We start from the raw sequence: 24489 nt of genomic DNA, 5'->3' as shown, positions 1-24489 counted from the left end.
CTAGGCAAAGAGAGACACTGATTTTTTTAACTTTAGGAAATAACAACAGCCATATTTAAAACACCTAAAGCCTACTAACTGGCTCCACAGAGACAATATCTTCTAAAATTCAGCAGCCTCCTGAAAACCAATTAAAAATGCACATAAGCTTGGATGTCAACCTGTAATGTACCAGTAGACCCAGGCACAAACCATTAACAACTGCTGACATTGCAAAAAGAAAGACAACCAGACATTACGTGCCTCCTGATCAAAGACTTTCCCCTACCCTTAAACTGCTCTTGCCTTACTAGAATCAGGTCAAGCCTCCATATCTAACCACCAATTAATAAGAAGAGGAACAGAGAGGACCATGATAAATATGGATCATGAGAGTGAAAGCAGTAAAATTTCAGGCTCTGTGGAATACTACAAACACATTAGTACCTTCAAAAAATGTACTTCAGAGCTGTGAGTATGACTCAAGTAGAAGAGCACCTGCCTAGGCAAGTGCAAGGTCCTGAGTTCAAACACAACCACACACACCCACACAGAATGTATTTCAAGGAGGAAAAGATGGAGGTAGAGCCTACAGATATTGAAGAGACTTAAAAGACAAAGGAACCAGTCAAAGCATGAAAACTAACTTATCTAACATTAAAATGGTGCTTTATGGGGAAGTAGTAGTAGCAGATTACGTTGTAAAAAGATTATCAATAGCTGGGGGTGCTGCTCAGTGGTGGAGCATGTGCTTAGCAAGCATGAGGCTCTGGAGGTTCTAGGTTCAATCCCTACTTCCAAATGTAAATAAGTAATAAAGATTAAACATCGATAAAAAGAATACCAGGGGTACAAAGTAGACAGGGATTAGATGGGGGGAATAGCTGGCTGTGCGTGGATAGTTGATGGGTTTGTGGAGGTTTTAATACTGCTCTATTTCTATATGTTCAAAACTCTCCACAGTTAAAATAAAAATTATGTGTCCAGCACAAAGCTTAGATAAGCCTCAAAAGTAGACAAGCATGGCAGTTTAACTCAATAAAATCTTTTAAGACTAGACATTAAATCAGAAAAGGCAACAGAGAAAACAGAGTAACATCACTGCTAGATCAATGGTGTTATTGTAAGATCTGGGCTGTGCAAATGATATATAACAACTCTAAAATAAAGTCTGCGCCCATTTTACAGGGGAAGACTAAAAACCAGGATTCTCATAGTTTGTCCAAACAGATCCTTAAAAGCAGAACCAGTACTCAGACCCAGTATGTCAGACTGACTCTCTAGGTCTACTATTTCACTGCCTTCCTAAAAGGACAGAGGGACAAAGATATGGCCACAGGTCTAGAATTAACATTTGGGACTAGAATTTACCTTCGCGAACCCCTTCAGTCAGGAAAGTACCGTAGAATAGCTGCACCATGGGATTTTCAGATTTGTTCCTGGGATTGCTGCTATTTAAAAAAAAAAGGCGGGGGGGGGAGGGGGGAGGACAATTCAGTATCATTTGGATCAAATATGTGGTACAGGAGAAAACCCAAGTACCATTCAAACCAAAAATAGTACATTTATATCAACCAAAAAGAGTCAGGAATAGTCTAAAATAGGTAATAGTTCAGCTCAAGCATTTCTTAGACAAGTGTCTGCCTGGCATTGTGCTGAAGACACAAAGAGAGAAGGCATGCTTCCTGGCCTTGGGAGCTTACAGTCTGTGCAGAAAGTCACACATGAAGACAAAGACATGTATGTGTATGCATTTAATATATACATCTATATCTTATGATATATACATGTAAGGTACAGAAGTAAGAAGAGATAAGAATTTATTTGTAGTTTTACAAATAAATACAAAAAAGTTTTCTCAGTGGCACAACAGAAACAGAATCAAAAGTTTTTTTCTGTAAGAACATCTTAAATTGTTATTAACTATGTAAGCTGCTATTGGCAAAGCCATTTACAATATTTAACTCTTGAACTCAAAGTTAACACTATTTAGAAGACAAATTTCTTAGCGTCTACATCAGGTGCAGGACACATGTAGTACTGGTCCTGCCCGTCACCTCTGTCCATAACTAAAATAACTATCATCCATGCCCCGTGTGTTCAGGTAGACTCCTGACATGATCCTTGTCAAACTGAATGCATCCATGGTCACATTTATGATTGATCTACCTGTTTTCAGATGCATTTTACAGCACAGACATGACTTAATAAAGTTAACAGTTAAGACCCTTTTAGTAAAAAAGCTGTAGGTTAAAGGGATTGTATATCTGCAGAGTGGGAGGCCAAAGCAACGGGGATCCACAAAAAAGAACAGCTCAGTGGTCATCGTGAGGTGACCATCAATTTCTACTGCAGAAGATTCTCAGTGGCCACTGTGAGTCGGAAGGATGTACAGATAAACCCTCAACACTTACTTAACATTAACAGCTAGCTGGAATGCATCCTCCAGCCAATCCAGGAGCTTATGTGTGAATTCACTCACATCTTGCTATAAGAGAGGCACAAATTGCATTAAGTTAGGTACAATGCTATATCCAAAAAAATCAAAGTTTGTCCTTAACCCCACCACTGAATTAAGACTCTACTCCCATGAAAGCATTTCTTTCTTAGGGGCAAGATGATGAAGACGTAGGATCCAGCTACCAGAAACAAAATAGAAGGTGCATTAGGCACCATGACTGAGGAAACTCTAACTTCAGCACTCCCAGCCACATCTATTTGTGACAGAGAAAAAAAAAAAATTCCTATTAGGTCTTTTTTAAAAGGGCGTAAGAACAGGCCACAATCCTCTAGGCCAAAGAGATAGCTAAGTGGAGAAAGTGGACTTTCATAAAATGTACTGGGAACACAGGAGAGCTGTCAGACCTTTAGAGGAGAAAAGAATCAAAACTTCATCGGAGGCAGAAGCTGACCAACAGAGACAGCTTTGGTTTTCAGTAGCAGGTAGCACAAGAAAAGCATTAATGTCAAAAAGAAAAAGAATGCTCAGAAGAGCTACTAAACTCAGGTTTAGGTGGTTTTAAAAATAAGATTCTAGCTGGGTGCTGGTGGTTCACATCTGTAATCCTAGCTACACAGGAGGCAGAGATCAGGAGGATCTCGGTTCAAAGCCAGTCCAGGCAAACAGTTCAAGAGACTCTATCTTGGAAAAAAAATCCTTCATAGAAAAGGTAGAGTGGTTCAAAGTGTAGACCCCAAGTTCAAACCCCAGAATCACAAAAATAAAAAAGATTCTGTCTGGGCCATCACAAAACAAAGGTGCAGATAAAGGTCTTTACTTTTCTTGGAGACTCACTGCTATGGCAATCTCCTTCCTGCTTCAACATCCACTGTTATAAGTCTACTATTTCTTCCTCCCTTTAGAACTGCCAGCCTCCTGCATAACTATCCATTTCTTTCTCTCTCTCTTTCTCTCCCTCCCTTCCTCTTTTCCTCCCTCCCTCATCTCACGCACATGTGACCCCCTCTCTTCCACCACCTACTCTGAAAGCAAAAGAAAGGGCAAAAGCCAGCAGCACTCACAGTCCCGCTTAATCATTTGCACAACTTATTGCACAGTTGAAATAAGCAGTATCACAGTAACATTAATAAGGAGTGACTTCAAACTCAAGAGTTAGATGAAAAACAAGAGAATGAATCTTATTATACCTGCTGTTCCTCCGATGACCGGAATGCTCCCTTTAACAGATCCAGGGCTGCAGAAGGGTCTACGAATTTTCTATTTGATCCCATCATCAGAGCAAACAAATACTGAAGCTCTTGCATAAACACGATATTTCTCTTTTCCTATAGAAAACATGGCATGCATACTCTTACAACAATTAATTTGTAAAATTAGACCATATAAACAGAAAAGTTGTCAATATCTACTCTCTAATTCATATCCACCTATATCAAGGTCAAAGTCAGGCCTCAAACTACAGCACAGGATAAAGACTGTATGGGAGGCTACTCCACACGGAAAAGAAAGTAGGTTGAAGCCAAAGAGATAATACTGTTGTCCATTTTCTGAAGCTGCTGCCCTCCCTTCTGCTAGAAGAATATATTACACTAATGTGAAGTCCAGGAAAGGGTTAGATCGCTGGGAGGAGGCTCTGTCCTATGGCAAAGGCAGAATGGAATCTCTGCATGGGGTCATCTCCTCTGCATCCTTATCCTGAGTAGCCAACAGCAGACAGAAAGATGTCACACACAGAACAGAGCTCCTCAATGCTCCCACCCAAGCCAGCACTGCCAAGGCTGGCAGGGTGGTTCAAACACACTTTCTTGGAACTGTTTTTCTAATTTTACTCCTAATTATTTTTACATACTTCTTGTCATAAGGAAGGAAAAAGAATGACTTAGAAATGGAAAAAAGAAATACTAGTACAAGCCAAAGAGCATCAAGGTTATCATCTTCAGTCAAAAATTTAAAAGGTTTTGAGATGAAAGGAATCAAACAACAATAAAGAAATTCCTCAGTCCAGGTGACGGTGGCTCACATAATCCTAGCTACTCAGGAAGCAAAGAACAGGAGGATCACAGTTCAAGCCAGCCCAGGCAAATAGTTTGCAAGACCCTATCTTGAAAGTACCCAACACAAAAGGGCTGGAGGAGTGACTCAAGGTGTAGGCCCTGAGTTCAAGCCCTGATGAAAGAAAAAAGAAAACAAGCTAGTAAGCAAGCAAGAAAGAAACAAAGAAAAGAAGAAAAACAGAAAGAAAGAAAAGAAGAAAAACTAGAAAGAAAGAAAGGAAGAAATTCCTCAGCACCCACTTACCGTGTGGCTGTGACAATTTTCAAGTACATTTTGTGGCAGACTATAGCTGAGAACAAGTCTTCGAAATTCAGGCAACTGAAAGAGAGACTAAAAGAAAGAAAGAAATGAATTCATAGCCTTTCTTTCAAAATAACTGTAGGCAAAAAAGTTCTTTCACTTTAAATATTTTCTTTCATATTTAATAGTGCATATAACTGTCAACCTAGCAATTCTACTTCTATTATTTCTAAGGAAATAATAATGGCTATACACAAAAACTAATGCTAGTCCTCTTAGGTAACAGAGCAACATAAGGCTTAAAAAAAGAATAGATGAAATAAACTATACTACATTTATATAAAAGACAATTTTGCAGTCATTAAAGTGATACTGTAGAAAATGTTTTCATAAAATGGTGTGCCAACAGTGAAAATGAGTAACAAGAACTATGTGTAGCACCATGAATAAATCTCAGAAAAATATTTTGTGTGAGAGTTACAGAAAAGGTATAATAATATTTATATTAATTTTAACAGAATATAAATGAATACCATATATTGTTTGGGGCTGCATACATGTGGTTATGTCTTTGGGAAAGGCAGGATGTGACAATCAGGACTCAACAGCACAGGGATTTGTAACATTCTTTTCTTAAGCTGGGTGGGGAGCATATCATACATATGTTATGATGTAATTTTTTTTTTTTTTTTTGTGGGGGGGTTGCTGGAGACAGAGCCCAGGCTGGCCTCAAACTCAGGATCCTCCTGCCTCAACCTCACAAGTGCTGGGATTATAGATGCATTCCACCACATCTGGCATATTATATTTTAAATAGTTTAAGAGCAGATATCTCTGGCTGACAGAAGTGAGGAGAGGAATTCATTCTCTTTATTATTGTTCTACTACCTTTTTATTTATTTTTAAAAATAAGTTCTTTGTATGAATGTAACTCCTCATCCTACCATACACATCAAATGCAGCCCACATACTAGAACTCTTGAAGGAACATTCTAGTAGACAGAATCAGAACAAAGTAAAATAATTTCTTGGTATTTAAAAAACCCAGGTATACTTCCTAATGTCAGAGAACCAAAGTGATAGAAACTGACTGGAGCCCACAAGCCACTCTCTGGTATCCTGCCTCTTAGCCAGCCAAAAGGGTTAGCTACACTTGGACCCATGCTGCTACCTGACAGTTCTACCTGGGACTAGACTAGCTCCTTGGCCCTGGTCTCAGCCATGCTCTTCTCTTCTCTTCCCACCTCGTGGGTCTGTGCAGCATATCTCCATTCCTGCTCTGCAGGCGGCACTACAACCCTCCAGAGGAGTTTCTGTTCTATACGAGGAAAATGGCTTTGCATTCTCAATCATCTCACTTGACCTCTTCACCTTCACCAAAGCTGGCTTTCCCCAAAGATGCCATAATTTTTAAAAACCATAAAACTGCAAGCTAATGTGACCCACTATCAATATGGTTCTTTCTCCAGCACTGGTTGCTTCCCCTGTGTTCTCTGAATGAATTTCCTCCTCCTCCTCCTCCTCCTCTAGTCACAGTTTAGAGGGTCAGAATCACCTCTGAGTTCTTTTCTTCTCCTAAGCATTCACATCCAATAAACCCCAAGATCCTTGGACTCCACCACTGAGTGCTATTTTATAACCACCTCCTCTCTATCAGCTCCCCATCAACTGCTCTGATCAAACCCTATCACTGCCCCACTGCCGATCACTGTTCCCCTGGATCACTATGCCTGGTCTCCCTGTCTTCACAACTTCCCCTCCACCAACTCACTTGCCACAGATTCTTCTGACTACCTGTCTCAGAAAACCATAATTAAGCTCCTGACTCTCTAAGACTATCATCTGCCAACAGTTCTCCTTACTACTCCATGTCCTGCCATCTTCTAAGGCGGCATCCATCAACATCCAATCCATGTGGACATCTAAAACCCTGCTTTCAGAATATATCTCTACTTCTACAGCTACCAGCCTGGTCTAAGACACCATCACCCCTCAGTATTAACCCAACAGGGCTCTGCCTTTGCATCCCTGCCTGTTTGCTCTGCTCCCTCCACAGTAGCCAGAGTGCGTCTTTTAATGCTTGAGTCAGAGTTCACAACTCTTGACCTTCTGTGACTCACCATCTCCCCTGGAACCTCCAGTGACTTTTCCCTTTGCTCTTAGCATCTGGACTCTTGGGATGCCTGGATGTTCTGTGAATACACCAAGTTGCTCTGTGGGTTCCCTTTTCTGGAAAGTTCTTCTCCACATCTCACATGGTTCTGTCACCTCCTGTGTATCTCGCATTGACTCTTTTACACCCTTGGTAACATCTTCCTAACATCACAGTTAATACTGCACCCTGCTCCCATCTCTCCTAGAACAATTTGGTCTCCCTTATCCTGCTCTTTTTCTGTTGGCCAAATCACAGGCTAAGCTGTCCTACACATTTTTTTTTTAATATATAACCTGTCCTATACATTTATTTAGCTAATCATTCAATTAGTCTTTAGTTTATTGTTCTTTGTCCATCTCACCTCAAAAAACTTAAATTTCATAAGGGCATAGGGTGTCTTTGTTTTGTTTATGCTAGATCTTGAAAACCTGTAACAGTACTAGACACACAGTAGGTATTTGGGTATTTGTAGGGGAAACTCATGTACATGTATCCAACCCAAAGACCTCTAGGTTTCCTGAGCATCTAGTGACACATTTCTCCAGCTAGACTCTAACATCCAAGGTGACAGCCAGGATACACCAACACCAAAAAACACATGGTGCTCAGATCACACACTCAGAAAACCCCACTTACTCCTGGACCGTAACACAGCTTCCAAATTATTTATTCAATTGCTCACAAGAACCTCTTCTGTGCATTCCATAGGGAACCACACAAACACCTCTTTCCTTGCTCCTTAGCCATTAAGATTCTTCCTATATCTAGCTTTGATCCCATAGTCTTTTATTTTGGTCACCAGGGTCTGAACTCAGGGCCTCATGCTTGCTTGACAGGCGCTCTACTTGAGCCACTCAGTTAACAGGTCCCATGGTCTTTAACTGCCCTCCTTAAATTCTCAGACTTGCCCTTGTCCTTTTCATCATGTTCCCAGTAAACCCTCCAACCTAATGAATTGAATTTTCCACTTAAGTACTTAAAACGTAGGGCTAGCAGATTAGCTCAAGTGGTAGAATGCATACCTAGAAAGCATGAAGCCCTAAGTTCAAGTCCCAGTAGCTCCAAAAAAAAAAAAAAAAAAAGTAAATAAGAGCTTAAAATGCTGATCCTGATTTAAAACAATAGGGCATAATGCTATCACTGTACATTTAAGTATTAAGCAGTCTCAAATTTCTAGAAATCACACTAGAGTAAATTCACTTATCTGAAATGTTTAGGGTCAGGATGTGTTTTAGACTACAGAGTTTTTTGGGTTTTGGAATATTTGCAATGACCTTACCAGTGAGCATCCCTAATTCAATTTCTGAAATACTCAAAAAGTTTTGGATTTTGGATCAAGGATTTCAAATTAATGAATATTAGAAATACTCAATCTGTATTGTATTCTGGTGCCAACTGGTTTTCCCACAATCTCCAACTATTTTAAACTCTGTCATTTCCTTATTCTCTCAAAAAAATAACTGAAAGTCAATTCATAGAAGAAAAATATTAGATTGTTCAACATCTCTCACAGGAGTGAAGACTGAGAGGAATGTAAAAACATAGGTGAGTGTCTGTCTATCTCTGTCTCTCTCTCCATAGATAGATGGACAGACAGATAGATAGCTATAGAAGGACGGATACAGGAAAGCATTAGCTGATGTTCTTAATTCCACATTATCGTCTTATATCCTATTTTCAATAGAGGTAACAGTGATCTCCCCTCACCCTTCTCCCCCTGTACTAAGGACTGAACTCAGGGCCCTGTAAATGCTAGAAAGCACTCCTACCACTTGAGCCACACCTCTAGCCTACAAGTGATATTCTAAAAATGGAACTAGGCTCCTATCAGGTTTTTGCTCCAAATCTTCTGGTACTTCCATATTTCATACACAATTCCCAAGTCCACACCTTGACTCCAAGGTCCCTTCCCCCACCTCAGTCACCTTTCAGATCCCATCACACTCCATTTTTGATCAGCCACTTCTAGTTGTCTTGGGATTTCTTACACTAAGTCCTAAACCTGGTTTGTTTTACTTGTTATTCCCTCCATCTAAAATGTTCTTTAAGTAATTATATGGTTCATTCCCCTTCATCTTCAGGCCTGTGCTCAAATGCCCACCTTGTAAGAAAAGCCATCCCTGACCACACAAACAGTACCCCTTTCTCTCTAGCTGAACCATTTCCAGTGTGCCCTTACCCTGATTAATGTGTCTTTATGGCACATAACCACTACCAGATTCATGTTTTGTTTACTGACTGTCCCATTCTTTCAAAGTAAATTCCAGAGAGTCAGGACTATGTTTCATTAACTGCTGTTTCCAAAGTGCCTAAACCAGGGCCAAGCACATAGTAAGCTCAACAATTTGGCTTGAGCAGCTGGGTAGATGCCACAAACCCTGGCAGAGGAGACTGCAGGCAATGAGGCTGTTTACAATGCTTGGAAGATGTTGCTGATTAGCCTTACTCTCTAGGTGAATCCATCTACCCCTCAGCTTACTACCACCTTGTGGTACCGATCCCCAATACTGGATCTGCAACCCACGTCTCTTGTGAACTAGACATGTGTATGGCTAACTGTGTACTAGGTATCTCCCTGTGGATGTGGTACACAAGGCCTCAAACTCAAGATATCTACAACAGAACAAAAGTCCACACACACACCCATTATTCCTCCTCTCTTGTCCAGTGGCACTATAATCTACCTGGTCACTCGAGTTAGAAACCTTGGAGTCTTTCTTAACCCTCTCTTGCATACATCATTCACCAAAGCCTACAGATTTGTCTCAACACCTCAAGTGTGCTTTACCCCCTCCTTCCAGGATGTCTGCCTCCCCTCCACTCCGGGCTTCCTTCAACCGCACACACTGCTAACTCCAAACACTTATTCAACAGATTTTGCAAATGCAGATTTCATTGTCGGTACTGCACAGTTTAGACATCAGAGCACAGAAATCCAAAACACATGAAAGCAATGCTCAAGGAAAGGAAGACTACACAGTTTTATATAACTTTTAACTTTTGTTAAAGTTATGTTTCTCACATTTTGGTTTAATAAACTGAAAAATTATTTGAAGACCATGGTCTCTTAAAAATGTCATACCTGAATAACAGCACTGAACCAACATGTATTGCCAACATTTTTCAGCCCAACTGGCCAGCCATCAACTCTCCTCCAGTCATTGGGATTGGGGTTCTCTCCCCAGACTTCACAGCGTTTTCTTTTTGAGCGTTTAGTTTCTGCAGTGGTTGCCTCGTGCATCCTGTGTCACATGAACATACCACACATCAAATAACAAAGTAGTTAAAGAACATATACAACATGGAAGATAATATGTGATAACTTGTCACAGATAATCAAAATGCCATAAAACCATTAACTGAGTAATCACTGGCTGTATAGTAGCTACAAGAGCATAATGTAAATGAAAAGCTAGGCTTAAACAGAAATTTAATCCTTCAGTAACAGACTATTACCAATAAGGTCCCACAATAGAAATGGATTGAGACTCAACACCATTTAGGCTACCATATAAAAGTTTTGATTCCAAACACAGCATCCTATCTAAATGCCTGCCATTGAAAGGGCAAGAGAGACACTGAGCTAAAGCCAAGGGCCTCCAAATTGCTCAGCATGTAATATCCCACCTTGTGTGTTCCCAAAAGAAACAACTGTCCAGAAAATGAAAGACTAGCATTGGAAACAGATGTCTGTGGACAGTGCCAGACCATCACCAAATCAGTACCAATTGAAACGGTATCCTGAGATAGTGTCGTTGACTGATAATTTTCATTTACAAATACCCAACCCATAGCCAGGTGTGGTGGCACATGTCTGTAATCCAGCACTTGGAAGGCTGAGGCAGAAGGATCATTAGTTTGAGGTCAGCCTCAACATAGTAAGGCCTTGTCTTGAAAACATAAAGTAAAAATATTAAAATACCCAACAACCTAACCAAAGTTGATAAGGAGACTGTGTGGACTGAGTGGCTGTTTTATCTGCTAGCAATTATGAACTATAAACCTTTGCAAAAAAACTTCTACTCAAAGATGCAGGCTGTGATAAGACCCTCCTCCTTTTCAAAAGTGAGCCAAAGAGTAAAGCAGGCTAAGGTACACAGCTTCTCCTAAAAGAAATTTCATTCAGGTGCTGCCAGGCGCAGTAGCTCATGCCTACAATCCCTGCATGGGATGTTAAGGTCAGCCTGGGCTATATGGTGGGACCCTCTCCCCCCAAAAAAAAGAAGAAAAAAAATTCATTCAGTTGCCATTAAGGAAGCTTCGCAGAATTATCCTTGTGGGGCATTCCCAGAGCTGTTATTGCCTTTGACATACACACAAATGTGGGGGCAAAGATTATAAATTAAAGGAATAACCTGTTAAGATCTCTTCCATCAGCTTGGATTTTGGGGGACTCCAGGAGACTCAGAGCAATGGCAGCCTGAAGATCATCTTTGTTATCATGAGTAAGGTCTATCACTTCTGCAAAATAAACAGAAATGTAATTAGTCCACATGCAGGAAGCTGCCTCTCTGTCTGCAGTATAAGACAAAAAAGGTAAAAACATTCCCCAAATCAGATATACTCCCTAGCTCTCACCACAATAGTTCATCTGTGTAAGAACAATTGCCTACTCTGTCCCATGGTCAAATGAGTAACTCACAGCTACATTGTAACCGTACGCTAGCCAAGAGTACAGAAATGAGCTACTAAAATGCAACAAATCAAATATCCTCGTCTCACTCCACAAACTCAAAAATATATCCCCTAGCTATAGGTGAGATAGACTCTATCACAGTAAAACATCAGCTTAATACAATACATTCAAGGCACAGATATGTAACTTCATGCAAAGTATTTAGAGAATGTAGGACGTATGACGTCAACATAACACCTGGTATGTGATGGGAACTGCCCCTTCTGCAGCCTAAGCCGCAGCTGGTTTCACCCCTTGCAGAACAAAGCCCACTGTTCCTTATCTCCCGCCACCTCCCTTTGCCTGCCCCTAGACCTTGCTCCTGCAGCTGGTCTCATCCTTTGCAGATCAAAGACCATCCCTTGCCCTTGCTTTCTCCCAAATGCTACTTAAGACCAGACCGGCCGAGAGAAGCTGCTGCGCCATTTTCTCTCGGCCAGCCAGCCTGCTTATTAAACTTTGGACATGAGATAACTCTCTGAGCCTCCTTTGTGTGCAGTGTGCGGCGTTTTCCTAACAGTACGTCCATACCAAAATCAGTTGAGAACAGTAACAGAAAGGAAAATGACAAACTCACACATGATCATGGATATAAAAAAACCAAAACAAAATGTTAGCAAATATAATCTAATAATGTACAAAAAGATTATACATTAAGATCAAGTCAGGTTCATTGTAGGAACAGAAAAGTTAACATCAGCAAACTTAATTATCTTAATACTTAAAAAAATGATCGCCTCAATGGAAACAGAAAAAACATTGATAACCATACAATCTCCTTTCCAGATAACAATTCCATTGCAACTAGAAAGAAAAAATAATATTCTTAGGCTGAGAGAGACTATCCTTGAGAAAGCCACAGCACATTTTATACTTAACAGTGAAATGCTAACCTTTAAAACCAACACTAAGATAAAGATGTCTATCTTTACTGTTTTTATTTACCATGGCTCAGCAAGTTCAAGCTAGGCAAGAGGATGGAGAGTTCTAGGCAGCCTGGGATTCACAGCAAGATTCTGTTTGAAGAGAAAATTTTATATATATATATATACACATGTATATATATACATATAATTGGAAAATAAGAAGCAAAGCTTCTGTAACTCACAGGTAATAATCACCTACAAGGAAAAGTCTTCAAAAATAGTTATAATTAATAAGAACTGGTTAGATAAAAGATCAATGTCAATGCCAGGCACAGTAGCTCAGCCTGTAATCCCAGCCATGTGGGAGGCAGAGATTGGGAAGACTGCAGTTCAAGGCCAGCCTAGTTAACAAGAATCCCACCTCATTCAATAAGCAGGGCCTGGTGGCATGCATCTGTCATCCCAGCTACGTGGGAGGTGTAAATAAAAGATCACAGTCCAGGTCAGCCTGAACAAAAAAAACCCATAAGACTCTACCTGAAAAAATAACTAAAGCAAAAAGGGCTAGAGGCGTGGTAGAGCACCTGCCTATCGAGTGTGAAGCTCCGAGTTCAAACTCCAGTACCACACACACATACACACACAAAAAAGCAAAAACACCCACCCAGCAGCAATCAAGATAGTGTTATGAAACATACAGATCTATGAAATAGAATTGAGTCTATAAATAAAGCCTCACATTAATGATTGCCTGACTTTTAGCACAAGTATCAAGGCAACTAAACAGGGAAAGAATATCCTTTCAACAAATGGTACTGGCACAACTGGCACCAGTGCAGAAGAATAAAGTTGAACCCTATCTAACATTGCATGCAAAATGAACTCAAGTGGATGAAGCCATCAATGTAAAAGGTAAAACTTCTAAAAGACACGGTGCAAATCTTTAGGACCATGGCTTAGGCAACAGCATCCAAAGCTCAGTAGCCAAAGGGAAAAGCAGACAAATCTGACATCATCAAAATGAAACCTTTAGGCTTCAAAGGATGCCATCAAGAAAGTGAAAAGACAACCCACAGAGCAAGACAAAAACGAATGTGTATCTGACAAGGCATCTACACATAGAACATACACAGAACTCCTGCACATGAATCAGAAGTAGGCAAACAGTCCTATTTTAAAAATGGGCATGGGGCTCAGGCGTATAGTCAGTGCTGGAACATGTGCCTAGTATGTACAAAGCCAGGGGTTCGATTGCAGCACTGCAAAATAAATAAAAGAAAAAGTAAAAAATGAGCAACCTCACCTCTCATCTAAGTAGACATTTCTCCAAAGAAGATACACAATGATCAATAAGCACCTGAAGAAATGCTTGACATCAGTGGCCATTTTTTTTTCCGTGTTTCACTTTTTTATTTTTGGTCAAAAGCACAATCACACCCTTAAGGTATAATTGTTAAGAAGAACAGCATGGAGGTTCCTCTGAACTTTAAAATAGCCGGGCACGGTGGCACTCATAGGGCTAAAGCAGAGCATCGCGAGCTCCAGGCCAGCCTACAGCACAGGTGAGAGCCGACTCACAGGGCTGGGGCACAGCTGAGCAGTACAGCGCCTACCTAGCAAGTGCAAAGCCCTGAGTCCAAGACTCCCTGAAACAGCACTTACTTTCCTTGCATGTGCAAGGCTCAATTCCCAGCATGGTAAAAACAAAAAAACCCTGAAATACGAAAGCAGAGCATTATAATTTCAGAATAAAGTCAGAGAGTACCCTTATAACATCAGAATACAGAACAACAAAGGATTTGATTCTTTGATACAGGATCTTGTTATACATCCTAGACTGGCTTGGAACTCGCAATCCTCCTGCCTCAGTTTCCCAAGTGCTGACAGTACAGCCCTGTGCCACTTTTCCTGGCTTAGAACACAACCTTAAACAAATAGCACAAACCACAGAAAGTTAATAATACACAAAATGGCAGCAAAATTTAGCTCCTTAATCAATCAGTGTAGTGTAAAACCATAAGCACCAACAGGGAAAAGATATCTGTAACACACATCCAGAAAAATGGATTCATATCAAGAATGCATAAGATCAGTATCAGTAATAAATAACAAGAATAAGGTCGGTATCAATAAGATCGCATCCAGAATTAGTAGCAAGGATTTTTAAGAAAGAGGCAACCATTATATAGAAAAGCTTGCAGAAAATATGAAGGAAAGTTTCACAGGAGAGGAAACAGGATGGCCAAAAGGGAAAGAGGTGCCAGATCTCACTACTCGAATTAGAAACAAGATATCATTTCATTCAAAAAAGATGACCAACAGTTTACTCTTTGATATAACAAGCTTGAGGACTACTGTTATTCTCAAACTTTGTCAGAGGGACTATAAATAACTACAAAATCATTTTGGAAAATATTGTCATTACCTATAAAATTAAAGTTAAGCATATTGTAATATCTACCAACTATATCACTAGGTATATGTACTAAAGAAACTCTTGTATTCGTGTACAAAAAACATGAGCCCAAACAACTCAGTGTTTTTGTTAAAACAGCAAAAAGTTCAAAACATCCCAACTGGCAAATACATATACACTGTGGTACAGTTAGACCGTGAAATACTACACACCAAATGAAAATGAATAACAGTTATTTATACCTTTAACATGTAGATCTCAAAAAGAAAACTGATGACTAAAAAAGTCACAATGTACACTAAAAAAATCACATAGAATATTCATGGCATCACTATTCAGAATAGCACAAAACTGCTAACAGCCCAAATACCTACTAACAGCATCTGACACAGCTGGTGGTTCCTTCCTCCCAGAAGCCTCTTTGGCTTACAGACTACCACCCTCCTGGTTTCCATGGACACCTGTCACCTCCCCAGACTTCTCAACACAGGTCAGTCACTGAACTGCTTCTCCTTCCTGCCCCTGCTCCCTGGGTACATCAGTCTCACAGAATTACTACCCTACCATGCTTCCACGTTTACCTCTTTCCACCCCGTGTCTCTCCCCTGAACTATGCAACTGGGTCTCTGCTACCTTTTGGGTTTTTTTTAGTGGTACTGGAGTTTGAACTCAGGTTCTCATGCTTGCTAGGCAGGTGCTCTACCACTTGAGCCACTCCACCAGCTTCTTTTGGTTGGGTGTTTTTTGAGACAGGGTCTCAAGAACTATTTGCCCAGGCTGGCTTCAAACTGTGATCCTCCTGATCTCTGTCTCTTGAGTAGCTAGGACTACAGGCATGAGCCACCAGCGCCTGGTCTCCACTATCTTTCTCACAACTCCCCTTGAACACCTTAAGAGGCATCTCAGATTTAGTATGACCTCATTCCCTTTCAAGTAAGTACAACTCCCTCCTTGCAGATGCTTAGGAAAAATACCTTTATAGTCACTTTTTTTTTTTCATTTTTGAGACAGTGTCTTACTATACGTAGCCACACTGGCCTGGAACTTGAGATTTTCCTGTCTCAGTCTCCGAGTGCTAGGATTACAGGCTCACATCACTCTCATCTTGGAATCACCTTTAACTCCTCTCTTTCTTTCACAGCCTTCTCTTCTATAAGCAAATCCTACTGCCTTTATGTGAAAGTACTATCCAGCCAGAATGCAAGCAGTTCTCACCCATCCACCCTGCATCCTGGCCCAAGCCTCCATTGTCCGCAATGGCCTCCCGAGTAGCCCTGGGCTCCCTGAGCACCCCATGCTCCTCATGACACTCTTCCCCATCTTATCCTCAGCACAGCAGTCAGAAGTCTTTAGAAATGGAGACCAGTTTACACAGTTCCTTTGCACCCAACTCTCCAATGGCTATGCACTTAATTTGTGGTCAAAGCCAGCACTTAGGAAGGCTCTGCACAACCCACCTCCTGTTCCCACCATGGTTTTACTGCCTCCTCACTGGCTCAGGAAGTCTCAGCCCTGGCTTCCCCATGGCTCCTTAAGCAAAGCCAATGGTCACTTTGGTGTCAGGTGCTTTGCACCTTCTCCAAAGGCCCATCCTATTTGAAATGCAGTCCCCAGCACTTCTTTTTTGCATTTTCTTTCGTTCTGTCCTTTTATTTTTCTCTATGGTATTTTCATGTTCTAATATACTACATATTTTATTTACTTGCTCAACTCCCTCAATAAAATTTAAGCTACATGTAGGCAGACATTCAAGAGTGCTTGGCACATTATTGGTGCTCACTGAATAGGTGCTGAAGAATGAATGAGCCAGGCATGACAGCATACTCCTGTAATCCCAATACTAAGGAGGCAGAGGCAGAAGGATAGAAGGATGGAGAGTTCTAGGCTACCCTGGCTGCCTAGTGAGATGGTGTCTCAAAGAAAACAATGAAAGAACACTTAAAAACTTGCATTGCGCCTGATACGTAATGCTTAAGTGTGAGCTCCTCATTGGTTGAGGTGATGGGTGGGACTCACAGCTGCTCACTGCTGTTTTCTACCGGTTCAGAGAAGGACCAGGACAGGCGAGACCTACTTGCTAACACGTCTTTGTTGGCAGCACTCCCCTCTACTTCAGATGGTTCTGTAGCAACAGTGTCTTGACTGGGCTCCTTCACTCTTTCATCAGTGAGAAGGCTGACAGCCTGAGTGATGTCACCGTTACTGGCCTAAGGTGACAAAAAAACAACAGAAATCTCAAAAGGAAAGCATCATAGAATTTAGGATAGGTAGCAAGTTAGTCTGGGGTTTTTTATTTGTTTTTTAGTGATACTTCCTTCACTTCCCAATGACACACTAAGTAAGTCTAAGCCTAACTGCAGGGTAGAAGTAGAATACAAAAGTATGGCCCAGTATGGCAGCTCATGCCTATAATCCCAGCTATTTAGGAGGTGGCAATCAGAAGGACTAAGGTTCAAGGCCAGTCCAGGCAAAAAAAGTTGGAAGACCCCCATTTCAACCAATAAGCTGAGTGTGGTGGCGTGCACTGTGATCCTAGCTACAGGGAAGGCAGGCATTGGAAAGAGGATCATGGTCTGAGGCCCACCCCAGGCAAAAACACAAGACCCTGTCCAGAAAATAACTAAAGTACAACAGGGCTGAGGGCACAGCTCAAGTGGTAGAGTACCTGCCTAGCAAGGACAAGGCCCTGAGTTCAAACCTCAGAACTGCCAAAAAAAAAAAAACCAAGTATGGTGGAAGACAGTGAGTCTGATACACTTGAAGGTACATCAAACACCTCATTATAGGGTGAGTCGCCATGCCCACTACTTGCAAACAAAACCAAAACTGTGTTGGACCTGTGCTGTCATTGTTTTCCATACTCCTACCTGATTTCACAAGATAGTTAAGGCCTGATGTGTCACAAAAGGGAGCTGGCAACCATGGCAGCCTTTATAATAAAAGTAAGGAGTTACCACGCTTTGTAGTGGTGATATATTTGTCTTTAGCTTTTTATTAGGAAAAACTCCGAAAATATACAAAAGTACACTAAATAACTGAACTTCATGTCACTTGGCCTTAATGATTATCATCATAGCCAATCTTGTTTTATCTACACTGCCTACCCTCTCCTAGACATTCTGAAGCAAATCCTACTCATCTTATCATTTATTGGTCAATATTCCAGAATGTACTTTTTAAATATAACCCATTATGCTTAAGCGTAATAATAATAATAGCCTTTCATACCTTAAGAGTAACAATAGTTTTTAATTATCAAATAGTTTGTTCAAACTTCCCTGTCTTAAATTCTATGTGGTTTGCTGGCTTCAATTGTGATCCATATAAGGTCTACACAATGAAATTGGGTAAATGATTCTTAAATGTCCTTGACCCGGGAGGGTCCCCCACTACGAGTCTTTATGTTAATAAACTGGACCATTTGCCTGTAGAGCCTCTGTCCCTCCAGCACCCTCCTTTGACTCCTTTGACTGACACAACTAGGAGACAGCCAACTGTGTTTAAAGACTTGGCTAGGGGGGTTTGGACACCAACCTTTAGAGCTTCGTGAAGAAAGGAAGGGTCCTGAATGCCTGTGATTTCTCTCAGTTGATTTAACAGCATTTGGCAGCTCTATATTTGAGAGAGAAAGAGAGAGAAAAAAGGTAAGTCAGAAAGTAAAGCAGGGTACACCTTGGATAGAAAGGCCTGAGACTTTCAGTTTTTACTGTAAAGATGACGAGCTCCATTTAACAGAGTACTGACAGACGTGTTCTGAGATACCAAATTATCACTCTTTTTAATGTTTAATCATGGAAAATACTTTGGGCACTTCTGAAAGTATGAGTAGACAGTAAAACTGCAAATCTAGGTAACACTTAAGAGGCACGTTTTAGCCTCGGAATGGACATGGGGAGTGTGCAAGCAGTGCATAATTAGGTCCTCCACAGAGTCGGAGTCCCGGGACACGCCTGGGTGGGAAACTGAGCTATTTTAAGCCTTACTCCACATGCCATCTGTGTGTGTCATTTTTCACTGACAATAAGTTTCCAATCATGTAATTAACAAATGATTGGTACCACTAACAACATATTTAAAACTTTAGGTTGATTACTTAAACAGAACTATAGCCAGAGGTAGAGGTTTTTTGAATTATTAACAAAATGTTTAATTCCAGAAGAATAAACCTTTTCTTTAATCTGAATCATGGAAAAACCTAACTGGTCAACTTCCAGATACATAAGGTCAGTGTATGACCTGTGTTAACCTTAAAGTCTTCACCTACCCTTTCATCCTGCTTTGTCAAAAGTTAACACAAAATAACCTTTCGACAAGTACAGCTCAATTTAAACACTGGTTGGCCTAACTTGAAACACAATGATCTTTTAGACGAATACTGACAACAAAACGGTTGAAAATTAAGTCAGGGAGAAGAAATCTAACTTAAACCACTGCTAAGGCTATGGCAAAATAAGGTCCTGCTTCCACACTTGATGTTTCACCATTAACTTCAATTATAATACAGCTCTGAGCGACAACCTCCATTTACCGCCAGCTGTAACAGAAACAGTATCCCAACGTCTCCAACAGCTGAGGGCCCAACAGTGCCCCGTAAGTGTCACACAACTAGAAATAACTCAGCCGTCCCTCCACAGCCGTCTCATTCCAGTCAGAAGCCAGAAATGGAAGCCTACCCTGCTGAGCCCAGCAGTGTGACACTAGAGGTCTCGTCACAGCCAGTCACTGACTGTGCCCTGGGAGGGTGAGGAACAGATTTAGTCTTGGCAAAACATGAAAAATAAGCATGTGAATTTTAAAAAATTAAGGTATTAATTTTTTTCCCATAGTAATACCAAGTCCATTTGACTTTACCATATAAAAGGGTGCTCAAGTGGTAGAGCGCCTACCTGGCAAGCTGGACCCCAATACTACCCAAAAAGCGGGTGAGAAGGGGACTAAAAGTGTGTGAGTGTCGATCATACACAATTTTCTAAAAGACCCAAATCAACACACCCCAAAAAAGGGTGGAATAACTGAGAGGGGAATGAGTAGCATATTAATACCAAGCTGGGACTAAAGGAACAATAGAAGAGATAGCCACATCTTCAGCTGGAGTTACTCTGTACACCAATCAACATGATTCACAGAAAACCACCCCAGGAAAAAACAAGAGCTCATGTTCGCTGCTTGTTTCAAACCAGATGCTATTCTAAGTGCTTTGCCTCAGAATTAAGCTCATTTGACAGGTCACTGAGTCACAGAGAGGTGAGGTAACTGCCAAGGTACTGCTAGTGAGAGGGGGGACTGGGATTTGAACCCAGCCTGCCTCACTCCAAGCCCACACTCTAACACTAGCTGAATTCAAGAAGACAAAGAAATAGGAGAACACCTACTTAATGCAAACCAATGCAAACATTTTACTACTGTAGTTTGACCTTGATCTTTGTATATTAACAAATTTCCTGTTGTAAAAAAAAAAAAAAAAACTCGCTGGGCTGGAGGAGTGGCTAAAGTGGTAGAACATGTGTCCAGCAGTCATGAGGCCCCGAGTTCAAACCCCAATACCATCGTAAGTAAATAAACAATTGCCTGTTCTAAGCCATCATCAAGAGGTAGGGAGCTACATGCTAAGTATGACTGAATCAAGGGTGCCATCAGCTGTAAACCAAGAAAGAAAACCTGCTGCCCTCTATGACACAGAGCCTAAAGATGCTGCAGTGACAGTCACAGGAGATACAAGAATTGTCACAGCAGCTTTGTGTAGCTCTGGACTTTTATCATTCAAGCTGAGGGATACAGCATGTCCCCTGCGTCCAGGTGTTCTTCCTAGAATGTGACAGACAATTCCTTTGCATGTTTCTCAATGACAAAACTCAACTCAGCTGAAGCCAATGATGCTATCTTTCTTTCTAAGTAACATGAAGTACTTGCAGCTTTGCAAGAAAATGTGACACTCCAATTGTTCCTTCAATAACAAACACTTTGCCTTGGTGCAGTGGCTCATGCCTATGATCCCAGTAACTCAGGAGGCAGATATCAGGATACAGCAGTTCAAGGCCAGTTGGGGCAAAAAGTCAGTGAGACTCCATCTCAACAAATAAGCTGGGTGTTGTGTATACCTGTAGAATCCCAGCTATGTGGGAGGCATAGGTAGAACCAGGATCCGCAGATGGTCCCGGGCAAACACACTAGATCCTATCAGAAAAATAACTAAAGCAAAAAAAAAAAGCTGGGGGCATGGCTCAAGTAGTAGAGCACCTGCCTAGCAAGCACAAAGCCCTGAGTTCAAATCCCGGTACCACCAAAAATAACAATAATAATACTCTGCTTCAGAAAATCAGATTTATACCCTGATGAGCACACGAGGGAGGCCTGGTCACCTCATGCTGGCCAGGAAGCAAAGACAGCCTGGAGGGGGCTGGGGGTCCAATATCCAAAAGGTCCTGCCACTTTCCAACAGCACCACAGGCTGGGCACCATCTGAACCATGGCACGTGCCTTGGAGTGCTGCTCCCATTATTTCTGGGAACACCTCCTCTTTTGGTAAACTGGGGAGCGACAATCTACACGAGGATTGCACTCATCCCACCTCCAGAGTCGAGAACTCTGGCCCACACTATTCTCTTCCTTCCAACCTCCCATGTTCAGGGAATGAATTCGTCTGTGCATGAACAGGCCTACCCACTATTTCTCTTTATATATGTTTAAATTGTTTTAAATATGAAATTACTGCCTCCTTTAAAGCAGGAATCATATAACATGCGGCCTAATTTGAATTACTCATAAGACAATGACTGTAACTAACATATACTGAAACATACTTTATGTCAGGAAATTTAGGTGCCTTACATACATTTATAATTCTTGTAACAACCCTACAAGGCATTGTGTAAATTAGGAAATTAAGACTTATAGAATCTATTTATCATCAGATGTCTTGAATTAAAATATTAATGAGCCAAGCATGATGATACCTACCACTCTGGAGGCTGAGGCAGGAGGATCATGAGTTTGTGGCCAAATTGGGCTACACATAGAGACCCCGTCTCACAAAACAATGACAAGTCACAGCCAGGTGTGATGGCATATGTTGATAATGCCACCACTTTGGAGGCTGAGGCAGGAGGATGAATTCAAGGTAAGCCTAGGCTACGTGGTGAGACCCTGTCTCAAAAAAAAAAACCAAACCAAAAATAACAACAAAAAAAGATAAATCAAAGATAGCTGTAAGAGTCTGAATAACAGATTTCACAAGATTATGCTATGCTATTGATACACATGCAACAGCCATGACCATCTCAGTCTTGTAACCACTTTTTTTTTGTAAAACAAAACACTGAACCTAAATTCTCAGCAGTACCCACACCTCAAATCCTAATGAGCACTGTGCATTAAATGTCAAGTTTACAATGACAAAGTAAACTCATCAGGATCCTACAGTATTGTTACCTCACTGAAATCGGCTTTAAATATGAACTTGTTCTAACTCCACTACCATACAAAAAGTACACACCCAAGAGGAGACAAGACAAAGCCTGTGCTCCTATCACAAAGAAGTCAAGAAATTGGCAAGCACCAACAGGCTAATTTCACACTGGTTTTCCTGCCCCGGAGCAGTGAACACAGAAGACACACCCACCTAGAAAGAAGCTCTCTGACCTCAGCTATCTGGAGATTTTAGTACCACCAAGACGGATCAGGACAGAGATTTTCTTAAAGCAAAGACAGTCACTTGCTGTACCATAAGCAACCAACTGGATTGTAAGGACAATAAAAAACACTGAGCTATCAAGTTCCCCTAATAAACAATAATTGGCTTTATCCTACTGTAGGTAAATTAAAACTTCGAGCAAATAAGGCAGCACTACTAATTACTCATCTTTGGAATGCCTAATTCAGCACTGTGATGAGGTACTCTCTCATCTTTCCTTCAAACAGGGATGCTACTTTGATACACACATTTCCTGATCTTAATTGTGTAGTTTTAAGAAGGCCTCTCTACATTTAAAATTAAGTAAACCGTTGATAAATATTCTTTTACTCAAAGAACCAGGAAAGTGTGCCTAATAAAATTCCCTCCAAAGTTAAAGATCTGAAGTTCTAATTTTAAAATAAAACTTCAATACCCAAGGAAAGAAGAAAACTAAGGAGTTGAAGAAAAAAAATATATAGCAGCAGCTCCAGAAATACTTGTCTTGACAAGTTTCCTTTTTTATTTTTGAAGTTACTGAGATTTGAACTCAGAGCCTTAGCAGTTGGTAGCCAGGAGTTCTATCACTCAAGCTGCACTAGTAGCCCCTGACGAGTTTCTTAACCAGACACACTGAGACTGCTGCTAACCTTTCTAACCTCCACAAAACAAGTGCAGGCCACCAAAGTGCTGAATTTTTTCAGTTTTTCTGCCAGTTTATTTATGGGGAAGAAACCTAATGTAATGATGATGGCCTGATAGTAGCTTTTTGTGGAAACAACAGAATCCTTGGCTGTGGGCTACATGATCATTTATGTGAATGTTGCAAAACAGGTCCCCACGGGGCCCTCTACCCCTCCCAGAGTTGTGAACCAGCAACAAGACAGAGCACTAATTGAGCAGTGAAGACAGTCTGTATTTTTGCCAAGGATAGGAGGAATGGAAGGCAGACTTCCAAAACAAATTCTGGACCTAGTGGGGGTCAGGAGGTTACAGCAGGGTTAGACTAAGAAAGGGGAGGAATATTTGTGTCTTTTCTGGAAAGGACAGAAATTTTCTGGGAATTTGGGTCCCACATCTTCCCTCCTTTCATAGTTCTTTCCTGTCAACTTTCCTGTCATGGCACTGGGGTTTATCATTTAGCACATTAGCAGATGGGATTTCAATGTGGTCGAGCTTGTCTGGTGGTCACTCTGGCACACATCTTAGATCTAACCAGTTTGGTCAATACACCTGAAGAGGAACTTCCAGCCTACAGGCATTCAGTCCTGAAAATAAACAAGATTAGGGTAGAAGGGAAATTCAGCTAGGTCAGGTAGGCAGTGAAAGACCAGGGTAGGCTACAAAAAGCCAGTATAAATGAAAGGTGCTTGTTTCAGTATTCAACTAGCTTTAAATTTTCAAAAAGCATTTAAAAAATTTTAGAATTTAGCTGTTCTTTTATGTTGTGTAGAGAAGCTTAAACTGGAACTGTAGAGAAATAAAAGGATTTACTTTTAAATATTTCTCATGTATTGAGTAAGAAATTTCCACAGTGCAAAAGAACATAAAACGAAAAGGAAATTCCTCCCCAGCTCTGTTCCCCAGGGATTACCTATATTAAGAGTTTCTGATGCCTCTTTCCCAAAATTGTCTATGCCCACGGGTATAATTTTCATAAAGTACATAATGTACTATACATTGCTTCTTTCTGCCTTCAGAGTATATTACAACAATATTTTTTCCATTTCTTTAAATACATGCCCAACCAAATGCAAGAAACAGGCGAGGAAGCCACCACGTCGTCACATGTAAGGCATCTCTGAAAATTTAGGAGTATGCTTGAGAAACATATTGCTGAGGCAAAAAAAACTAGAAAAATACGAGGGAAAGATGAGAAATCAAATTTACATGCTTACAGTTTGAAGTCTAAGAACAGTAACACTTCAAGTTATTTTCAGGTGGGTCTCAGGATAGGTTTTCTGTTCTTGATA

General features: G+C 40.9%; 1 protein-coding gene across 8 annotated transcripts in view; it reads right to left on the bottom strand.

Annotated features, from left to right (window-relative positions):
* Positions 1-24489, bottom strand: part of Usp28 (ubiquitin specific peptidase 28) — a 62712-nt gene that overhangs the window by 27115 nt on the left and 11108 nt on the right. For 3 of the 8 annotated variants that reach the window (XM_020183740.2, XM_020183743.2, XM_020183745.2), the window contains exons 2-9: positions 18382-18459; positions 16922-17054; positions 11246-11351; positions 9973-10132; positions 4739-4825; positions 3628-3765; positions 2394-2467; positions 1351-1430 (exon numbers count right to left, since the gene is read on the bottom strand). In XM_020183740.2, coding sequence (XP_020039329.1) covers positions 1351-1430; positions 2394-2467; positions 3628-3765; positions 4739-4825; positions 9973-10132; positions 11246-11351; positions 16922-17054; positions 18382-18459 — 856 coding nt within the window. Of the gene's footprint in view, positions 1-1350; positions 1431-2393; positions 2468-3627; positions 3766-4738; positions 4826-6855; positions 6928-9972; positions 10133-11245; positions 11352-16921; positions 17055-18381; positions 18460-24489 lie in introns of those variants that run through there. The other 5 variants (XM_020183741.2, XM_020183744.2, XM_020183746.2 and 2 more) reach the window with 3 other exon arrangements.

Source organism: Castor canadensis, chromosome 2 (genome assembly GCF_047511655.1).
Source record: "Castor canadensis chromosome 2, mCasCan1.hap1v2, whole genome shotgun sequence".
In the NCBI taxonomy this organism is placed as follows: Eukaryota; Metazoa; Chordata; class Mammalia; order Rodentia; family Castoridae; genus Castor; species Castor canadensis.
This window is presented reverse-complemented; position numbering and strand designations above follow the sequence as displayed.